General features: G+C 45.0%; 1 protein-coding gene across 1 annotated transcript; it reads left to right on the top strand.

The window, feature by feature from the left end:
• Positions 1 to 8,752: 8,752 nt before the first annotated feature.
• Positions 8,753 to 9,829, top strand: LOC149405809 (uncharacterized). The gene is made up of 3 exons (XM_089607880.1): positions 8,753 to 9,304; positions 9,523 to 9,678; positions 9,755 to 9,829. Exons 1-3 carry the CDS (start codon positions 8,816 to 8,818, stop codon positions 9,827 to 9,829), a joined length of 720 nt encoding a protein of 239 aa, XP_089464006.1. The 5' UTR covers positions 8,753 to 8,815.
• Positions 9,830 to 10,467: the final 638 nt, after the last annotated feature.

Here is a 10,467-nt window from a genome sequence, read left to right as displayed (position 1 = left end):
TCACAACAACATTGATCACGAAGGGCCATGAAATGCCATTCGGAAACAAAGGCCGAGCACTACACTTGACAATAGAGAAATGTTGAAAAAGAAAAGAAATAGAAACAAGAGGAAAAAAGAAAAACAAAATTTAGATCGAGATTCAGCAAGAAAAGAAAATATCTAGGCCAAGCTACATTTTTAATGGTTTTCAGATTTTGTTAATCCCCGCAGGTTATATTCAATGTTGACGTACACTAAAAAATAGGTTTTCTTTCTTCTCTTTTTTTATTGATTTAAATAAAAATTGATAATTAGCAGTACTATATTTATCAAAAGCCAACCGTTCTTTTGATGAATATAATTGAAAACCATTATATTTATCACAAAATCAACTAATTAAGATTTTTCACAACGTATACTTAAAAAGAAATAATTGTACAAAGTAGCTGCTTGAAACTTATTGATTAGCAAAATAACTAAAGTTTCAACTTTTCAAAAGATTTAGATGTTAGTGAAAATCATGAAGTCGTAGCTGCTTAGACAAAATAACAGGGTAACTTATTTTAAAAAATATATCCCATTAATCATAACTCCAACTTGCAAATAATATACTAAAATAAATCAAGCTGCCTTGATTACGTTGTTAATTGGTTTTGGACACACATAAACGGTTATTATTTAATTTTAGCGGCTAGACATTAGCTCCGCGTTTGATGCCCGACTTCATCAGCTACATGTGAACTGCCATGGTCCAAAATTTGATATTGATTAACACTGCGTTATTCATGACTATTATCACTTTACCTTGTATTGACACATAAGGAATCTTATTTAATCTACCATTTTTTAAATAATATTATATTTCTACTCCTCCTCCACCTCTTTCCTTCTCAAGACCATTTATGTTTGTATCAAAGATTGAAATGCCGATTACCGATGACCTCAAAATCGGACATTGTCGATAGCCGACAAAAATGCCGACGAAAATAATGTGGAAATTTTTGAAAAAATGCCGATGGAAATGCCGATTGCCGACTGAAATGCGGAAAAAACGATAGAATGCCGACAAAAATAATGTTGCATAATTTGAATTTCAAACACATATACATAATAAATTTAAACTTCAAAGTCTCGAACACATATATAATAAGTTCAAACTTCAACTTTCAACTTTCAACTCAAAGTCTCAAACATATACGTAACAAGTTTAAAGTACTTCAAATTCAAGCTCTCAAACACACCTAATAAGTTCAAAACATATTAAACTCCAAGTAAAACATAATAAGTTCAAAGTTTAAACACAAACATATTCAACTTTCTTCATGAACATCAATCAAAAAAATTAAAAAAACATAAGTAATTCACAATACAAATTCAAATAGCTTTCATTAAGGACCAATTTGCTATAAAAAAAAATTAAAAAATAATAATAACAATAACATCAACATTATTCAGCCATCAACAACACAAACTCGAAAAAAATTTAAAAAAAATATATGTCATTCTAGATAGAATAACAAACAACATTCATGAAGGAAATTAAAAAAAAAAAATCAAAAACCTCATAAATCGAAGCTTACAAAAAAAGGTTTCGGCAATTTCCTCGGCATTTCCTCGGCAATCCTCAGAAAAAATGTTGTTTTTACACTTGCTCTATACGGCAACAATTGGCGAAACGACATGGGAACGATGTCGGCATTTCCTCGGCAATAAATGGTGAAACGGCCATATGGGCATATTTTTGCCGGATTATGTCGAAATTGGGCAATCACTAGGACAAAAATCGTCATCCGGTGCGACGATTGTCGCACCGAATACTTCATATGTCGCACCTAAAAGTTTATTAGGTGCGACATTAGGTGCGACGGCGTCGCACCGGATAACCCGTAGCAAAAGGCATTGGGTGCGACATGTCCTCGGCATTTTAATCCCTAGTTTGTATGTTAACAAACAATCATATATTAGACAATAAGCATTTAAGCCCATGCAAATGTGTTCATGTATGTCATCCAAATTAGTTGGCTGGCTATAAGAAATCCCATGCGATATATATATTTAAACCCATGTCGGTACGTATCCTTTCCATACCATTCAACTTTATAAAGTTTTTTGGTCCAGAATCAATTAAATTCAAGATGACTTATTTTACTACAAATACATGTCTCAATTTTCAGTGTATTATCTCCATAGAGAACAACCTTATAACACGTGGGGTGGTCGTCGGATTAACACACCAGATCCGACACCCATATCAAGAATTCTACAATTACCGATGAGTAATATTGTCATCTTCAAGAACTTCTGTGGATCAATATTTTATATGAGCCGTTGAAGTAAATGCAACACATAGGTACATATCATCATTCAAATAATAACCGTAGGAGAATATGTATTTTGACGTTTACCTCGATAAAAAAAAAAAAAGTTAAATATATAAATAAGCACTCGCACGCATCAAGTTAGGAGCATTTACAAAATAAATTCCAAATCACGAGTCTAATTATCCTATGATCTTCAAGCTTATCTCTATGAAGAAAAACAGAGAAGAAGTTGAGAAGTTCAAATGCCATTTTGGAGAAGAAGTGGAGAGAGAGAGAGAGAGAGTCGGTAACCACCAGCTGTCACGGTAATGAGTACATAAAGTCATAGACCACCTGTTTCTCTCTTGGAAATCAACCAAGAGCCAGACCAAAATGTAGTTGCAGAACTCTGGAAAAAATAATGAGAGGAAAGTTTCATAAGAGGAAAGTTTAAAAAGTCTCTTATTTGGTCAACCGTTGAAAGGTTTATTCTTGAGCGAAACCTGCTGGTGAGAAGGAATGAATATAATATCTAGAAATTCAATAGGGTCAAATGAAATGTGGTCATTGGAAATTCTAGCCTCTTGCACTATGCTCTCCGTACTGTGGCCCTTCCCTGACGTCTACGAAACAGAAAACCCTCCGGCAACAGTCTTTTGAGATCCTCTTCTCTTCTGGGACATCACGGTCCTTAGGTCACTGTGTACCTTGCCCTCTATGGGTCCGAAGCGTAACTTACCTTGCAACCCCTTCGATGACGATGACGACGAGATTGAGGAGGTTGTGGCGCAAACCTCGTCCTTGCTGGCCTCAGAGCTCTGCATCGACAAACCGCCCGATTCGTCTACGGGTAAAGGATCTGATCAAGTCCTCCTAGGGAGGATCATCACTTGTAAGCCCTGTGGTCGGAGTACCATTACAGCTGTCCTGAACCGAGCCTGGAAAACCTCTGACTCGTGGTCAATCTCGGAGATACGTCCCGGCCTTTTTAGACTCCAATTTTCACTGAGGAGAGACCTTGAAGCAATTCTTAACAGGGGACCTTGGACGGTGAAAGGAGCTCAGTTTATCCTCCAGCCCTGGCCGGAGAACCTCTCACTGGATGAAGTTAAATTCAGGCAATGCTCTTTCTGGATCCGCCTCTCAGGTCTTCCCCCTGCGATGAACCATACCCATTGCCTCAGACGTATTGCATCCACTTTCGGAGAGGTGGTGGAATGCAAGGAAAACAAAGGGGGCCGTTTTTCCCAAACTGTCCGCTTTAAAGTCTCCATTCAAATCCGGAAACCCCTCAAAGCTGGCTTCTTCCTCGGCCGCGAAAAACAACCTCCCATTTGGATCCAGGCCAAATACGAAAGCCTCGGTTTCTTCTGCTTCCGTTGCGGTACCCTCGGCCATAACCAAAACGAGTGTCCTCGACCTAGCGACTCACTCGTTGAGAAGAAAGGCTTTCCAGCGGTCCCTATGTATGGCGAATGGTTGTCTGCGTCTTCTCCGGTCGATTCCTGCTTCTCCGTCGACGGCAGGGCCCCAGGCCAGCGGAAACAACCCGCTCAGGTTATGCCAGTGGATCTCACGCGCGAGGAACCGGATTCTGAGGAAGGACACCTCGAGCAGTGCGCCACGACTCAGACTGCAGAACCTCCGCCAAAGCCACCGATCCCAGCAGTCGAGGGAAGCTCCTGCACCATTATTTCCTCTAAGGTGAATGAAACCCTGGATCATCCCCTGACTCTTGAGAAAGTGGCAAACCCTAATTCCCTTTTTGTAGGGAAAAGCCAGCTGTTCCCGAGTTTTATTGGAAAGGGCCTCTCTTGTGCCACGTCATTCCCCACTCTCATCTCTGGGCCTGGCTTCAAGGCCCCAAACCCACAAAGCATCTCCCCAGCCCATTCCCTCCTCAATCTCGGGCCTGGAGAGGGCCAATCCACTGGGAAAGAGGGACCTGCAATCCCTGAAGGCCTACGCTCTTCTGCAAGCTTAACTCCAGACTCCCCAACCCAAACAAAAAAACGCACACCGAGCTCACTAAGGCCAAACAACGACGAGCCTCAGGTCCTTACGGACTCCTCTTCCACTGCCACTCGAAAGCGCCGTCGCACTGCCCGGAATCCGCTGATTGGGTATGAGCTCCCAACACCCTCTGCTACCGACCTGTCTACGGTACCGGTTATTTCCTCCATGGAGGATTTGGCTGAACCACCACATACTATTATATCGGCGCCCCCCATGACCCGGGGCGACCGGTCACAATGATTGGCGTCTTCTGGAACGTCTTCGGGCTCGGAGGCTCGGAGACGATGAACGCCCTACACTTCTACATTCAACGATATAGGCCTGACTTCATCTTTTTATCTGAAACAAAATCCTCGAAAAAGTATATGGAAAGTATCAGACTAAAGCTCGGTTTCGGCTCCTGTTTCTGTGTGGGAAGTGAGGGTAAAAGTGGTGGCATTGTTTTATACTGGAAAGATGATATCAACCTCAAAATCGGCTCTTACTCTAAGGCTCACATAGATGCCTCGATCACTGAGGAAAATGGAACTAGTTGGCGGTTCATGGGCATCTACGGCAACCCCAAACCATCCCAAAGGAAGTTCACCTGGGACCTCATTTCCAGGGTCTATAATCTTGCCATTGGCCCATGGCTGTGCGGAGGCGACTTCAACGAACTCCTCTATAGCTATGAAAAGAAAGGGGGCGGTCGAAAAACCCCGGGCCAAATGGCTGCCTTCCGTAAAGCTCTCGATGATTGTCAACTCGAAGACTTGGGATACCAGGGTGACCCCTTTACGTGGCGGCGCGAATCCGAGGGAACTGTTACGCTCGAAAGGCTGGATAGGTGTGTTGCTAACGAGGCGTGGGGGTCCTTCTTTCCGAACGCCTCGGTCACCCACCTCGACCTCTGGGCCTCCGACCACCGCCCACTCCTCCTCTCCACACACGGCCACTCCCTCCGAACCCCTCGGATCCCTCGTCGATTTGTCTTCGAGAAGGCCTGGTGTGAAGAGGAAGAATGCACAGCGATCATCTCTCAACACTGGAAAGCCTCTCCAACGACCGCCTTCAACAGCTGCTCCAAAGCCTTATCCTCGTGGGGCAGAAGGAGGTACCGAGAGATGAGATCCAGCATCGACAGGCATAAGAATATTCTCAGCCACTTAAACGCCTCCTCTACCCCTTATGACCCAGCAGCGATTCGTTCAGAGGAGAAAGTCCTAAATTCCCTCCTTGAAAAAGAGGAGATTTACTGGCGACAACGGAGTAGAGTGGCCTGGCTCCGGGAAGGAGATCGCAACACCAAATTCTTCCACCGGAAAGCCTCGCAACGTCGGAAAAAAAATAAAATCGAAGGGCTTTACGATTCAGATCTCCGTTGGACAGACGACCCCATAGGCGTGGAAGGTATTATTTCGAACTATTTCACCAATATTTTCTCGTCATCTAACCCAACCTCGAGAGATATTGCTGGTGTTACCCTCTGTCTAGACAATACCATTTCGGCAGAGACGAACTCTTGGTTGACCTCGGCATTCTCAAGAGAAGAGGTCCGTTCAGCCTTTCGCGACATCGACCCGAATAAGGCTCCCGGGAAAGACGGATTCCCCGGCCTTTTCTTCCACAAGTATTGGGACATCGTGGGAGAAAGTGTCACCGATACATGCCTTGGAGTACTCAACGGAAACAAAGAACTCGGCTCCCTCAACGAGACTCTCATTGCCTTGATCCCCAAGACCAAAAGCCCTACCAAAATGCAAGACTTTCGCCCGATAAGTCTGTGCAATGTCATCTACAAGGCCATCTCCAAGTGCATTACCTCGCGCCTTAAATGTACCTTGGAAAATGCCATTTCTGATAATCAAAGCGCCTTCGTGGGAGGGCGTCAAATTTTCGACAACGTCATCATCGGTCTAGAAGGGGCTCATACCATGAAGCGGGGAAGGTTCGGGAATGGAAAATGTGGAGCCCTAAAACTGGACATGTCAAAGGCCTTTGACCGTGTAGAATGGGTTTTTCTCGAGGAGGTGATGCTCCGTCTTGGCTACGCTCGTTCCTGGGTGGACCTCGTCATGAGATGTGTGCGCTCAGTGCGGTTCTCCTTCATCGTCAATGGAGAAGTAAAAGGAAATATCACTCCCCATAGAGGTCTTCGACAAGGAGACCCCCTCTCCCCGTTTCTCTATCTCTTATGCTCGGAAGGCCTCTCCGCTCTTCTTCGCCGTAAAGAATCGATGGGTTATATTCACGGGGTGCGTTTCGGGAACCCGGGCTTCCAAGTCTCTCACCTTTTCTTTGCGGACGATAGTTTGATTTTCTTTCGGGCCACGGAGGACGAAGGAAGAGAGGTTCGTGATTGTCTCGATGTCTACGCCCGAGCTTCCGGTCAACTTATTAATTTTGGGAAATCCGAGATTTGCTTCGGGAAATCGGTGAACTCTAATCGAGGTACTATGGTTGCTAGAGCCATCGGAGTCAACATCGTTGCGGGCCATGATAAGTATCTCGGGCTCCCTCTCTCCTATGAGCGGAGCAAGGCGGAAGTCTTCGGCTTCATTCGGGAACGCATTTGGAATAAAGTCAAGGGATGGAAGGGCACCTTCTTCTCTACGGCCGGAAAAGAAATTATCATCAAGTCCATTCTCCAAGCTATTCCGAGTTACGTTATGCACTGTTTTAAGCTCCCGAAGCACCTTCTCAATGACCTTCAAACCCTCACGGCCAACTTTTGGTGGGGGTCCGACGATATCAAGAAAAAGACCCATTGGGGTAGGTGGGAGAAATTATGCGAGCGGAAATCGCACGGTGGTTTGGGTTTTCGGAACTTGGAATGGACTAACCAATCCCTCCTTGCTAAGACGGGTTGGAGAACGCTCAGGAATCCCTCATCCCTTGCCGCTCGGGTGCTTAAAGAGAGTTACTTCCCGAACTCTTCTTTCCTTGATGCTACGAGCACCCGATACGACTCGGGGCTTTGGCGAGGACTTCTCTGGGGCCGGGAACTTCTCTTTAAAGGATCTAGGTGGAGAATCGGCAACGGTCTCGATGTCGATGTGTGTAGTGACCGCTGGCTGCCCCGCTCTGGAAATTTTCAGACCCGTCCCAGCGACACAATCCCACACGGGACCAAGGTAGCCGACCTAACCCTCCCCAATGGGGACTGGAACCGGCCGCTCCTCCACTCATACTTTTGCGCGGACGACGTCGAGGCCATTCTCCGTATTCCGGGTGTATCTGATTCCGTCGCGGACTCTCTGTGCTGGCACCATACTAAGGATGGCGAATATAGTGCTAAAAGTGGCTACTGGGTCGCTGCTGAATCTCAGGCCACTGCCGAATCTTCCTCGCCTCAAACTACCAGCCGGTGGTGGAGCTCTATTTGGAAACTCCGGGTGCCTCCAAAGGTACGCTCTTTCATTTGGCGAGTTTGTCGCAGCTGGATTCCCACAACAAAAAACCTCGCCGCGAGAGGCATGCCGATCGACCCCCGCTGCCCCCGCTGTTCGGGAGGCCCCGAGACCTCCTTTCATGCCATTTGGGATTGCAAGGATAGCCAAACGCTCTGGAAACAAACCGGCTGGTGGCCGATGATCAAAACGAATTACCACGGCGACATGATAGCGTTCCTGATTCGGGTTAAAGAGCTCCTTAGCAGCCATGATTTTGATCTCTTCCTTTTGCTGGCTTGGACATCGTGGAACCGCCGGAACGATTCAGTCCACAACAACAGGGTCAGAGATCCGAGTAACTCCATAAACTGTGCCCTCAACTTGCTGGAAGATTTTCGCGACCAAACAACGTCACCACCTGTTGTGCGGTCCCCGGCTCCTCCCCAGCCCCCTAAGTGGCCTCCTCCAGCCCCGAACATCACAGCGCTGTCCACCGACGCGGCTTTCTCCACCGACGGGAATCGATGCGGCCTCAGCGGGATCTTCAGAACCTCCGACGGAACAGTTCGAGGCTCCTTTATCTCGCCGGCAAACGCAGGAGTCAGTCCTACTTTGGCGGAAGCTTTAGCCATCAAAGCCGGAATAGTCACAGCGCGTACCCTGGGCATCACGGCTCTCTTAGTTCATACGGACTGCGAGACATTACCTAAGCTTCTCCAATCCCGCTCCTTGCGTATAACCGAGATAGGCCGAGTCCTTGAAGACATCAAAGCTGCCGCGGATAGTTTTGACTCCTTCCATGTAATTTACATTCCCAGAATTTGTAACTCCGCTGCTCATTTACTTGCTAAATTTGCTACAAACTTTAGTGCTCACACTCTGTGGCCTAATTCTGTTCCTCCCCACTTGTGGGACACCATTTTGGCTGAAATGCCTTTAATGAATTAGTCTCTGGGACTTTTCCTCAAAAAAAAAAAAAAAAAAAAAAAAAAAAAAAAAAGAGGAAAGTTAAAATTTTGGCCAAACTATCAATTCTATTAAGGAAATAGCCAATAAATATATTTTGTTCCTGTTTTGCCCTTTTGTAACTGATTACAGAGTTGTTCTTCAATATTTTGTCACAGCCCAGCCTTCGCCGCCGCCGCAATGCCGACCGCGATCGTCGACGATTCGTGGGAGGAGACCAGCTTCGACTCCTCTGCAGTGAAGACCTTCTCGCTTTCGTCGAGCTCCGGCGGGAAAAAGACGACGTCGATCGGCGGCAGATCCGGCGGCGGAGGCTCTCCGCCGATCGCCAGCGGGACCGACGGCACATCGCGGATGACGTCGTCGGAGGCGACGGATCGGGAGGCCGAGGAGGCTGCGCTGTGGAACTCGATCGTGGACGAAGCGGCGGCGATGGAGGCCTCCGCGAGAGACCAGTCTCTGAATAAAGAGACAGTATGGGATTTCATTTCTCCGGTGAGCGCGAGGATCGATTCCGACGAGTCCTACGAGGAGTTTCCGAATCTCTCAAAGTCGGCGTCGGCGCAGGAATCGGCCGTCGATGGTGACTCCGCAGAAGCCGCGACTCTGCCGGCCCAGAGGTTCGAGCTACGCGACGATCCCGATTTTTGGAACAATCATAACGTTCAGGTATGTAAACTGACAGTGAAATTCTGCGATTTACGCGTTGGGTGTTTTAGGCGTACGAACCGAAGCGGAACGATGGAAAACAGAAATCGCCTCGGTTCCTTTTAAAACCTTGTTCTAAAATTAGTAACTACAGATTTGGTAACTCCTGAATTTTTGATGAGTAAAGAATAGCCCATACTAAGCGAGATTTGCGTGACCATTTGATATCTGAGATGTAGGTCATGATTCGGATTCGTCCTCTGAATATCTCGGAGCTGTCTCTCCAAGGATATGGAAGATGTGTTCGTCAGGAGAGCTGCCAAAGAGTCACTTGGTTAGGACCTCCCGAGTCGTCTTTTACGTTCGATCACGTCACAGATGAGAATGTCACCCAGGTAAGTTTTCTGATCTATAGCTTTGCCTTTAAATATATCAACAATCACAGTCAATGTAATTTGGGGTGAAATACAGGAAAAGCTATTTCAAGTGGCAGGAATTCCCATGGTAGACAATTGCATGAGCGGCTACAACAGCTGTATGTTCTGAATCAAAAGAGAATTTTTTTTGTTTTGTTTTTTAATTTTGATGAGGCGGTGGGTTCGGCCACGTGGCAGCGATATCGGTGAGGTGGCTAGAGTTTTGTTATTTTATATTTTCTCTGTAGTAATTCTGTTGAAAGTGTTTGTCCTATAATTTTCTAACAAATATGTAGTAAATCGGATTTACTGTTATATTTACCATAGAAACGACTGATTTACTCAATGGTTAATACGATTTACTGTTAATATGAAATAATTAGTAAATCGTATTTACTGTTATATTTACCATAGAAACGAATGATTTACTCAATGATTAATACGATTTACTGTTAATATGAAATAATTAGTAAATCGTATTTACTGTTAAATTAACTACAAACTATTATGGTAAATAAAATTTACTTTTGTTCTTGTTACGATAAATAAGATTTACTATTGTTCTTATAACGGTAAATAAGATTTATTATTTTTTTGTGACGGTAAATAAGATTTACTATTGTTCTTGTTACGGTAAATAAGATTTACTATTATTCTTGTAACGAAAAATAAGATTTACTGTAGTTTTTGTTATTGCTAATTAGATTTACTAAATTTTTTTTGTTATGGATGATATTATTTACTAAGATAGTTAATAATATTAACCTA

This window comes from Urtica dioica, chromosome 2 (assembly GCF_054948205.1).
Source record: "Urtica dioica subsp. dioica isolate 48M chromosome 2, U.dioica_male_clone48M_v1_H2, whole genome shotgun sequence".
In the NCBI taxonomy this organism is placed as follows: domain Eukaryota; kingdom Viridiplantae; phylum Streptophyta; class Magnoliopsida; order Rosales; family Urticaceae; genus Urtica; species Urtica dioica.
This window is presented reverse-complemented; position numbering and strand designations above follow the sequence as displayed.

What these genes read in the sequence shown, in the direction of transcription:
- LOC149405809 (XM_089607880.1), top strand. Translation starts at nt 8,816, where the DNA reads ATGCCGACCGCGATCGTCGACGATTCGTGGGAGGAGACCAGCTTCGAC. An exon ending in GGAACAATCATAACGTTCAG is followed by an intron (nt 9,305 to 9,522) that starts GTATGTAAACTG and finishes TCTGAGATGTAG; the next exon opens with GTCATGATTCGGATTCGTCC. An exon ending in CAGATGAGAATGTCACCCAG is followed by an intron (nt 9,679 to 9,754) that starts GTAAGTTTTCTG and finishes GGTGAAATACAG; the next exon opens with GAAAAGCTATTTCAAGTGGC.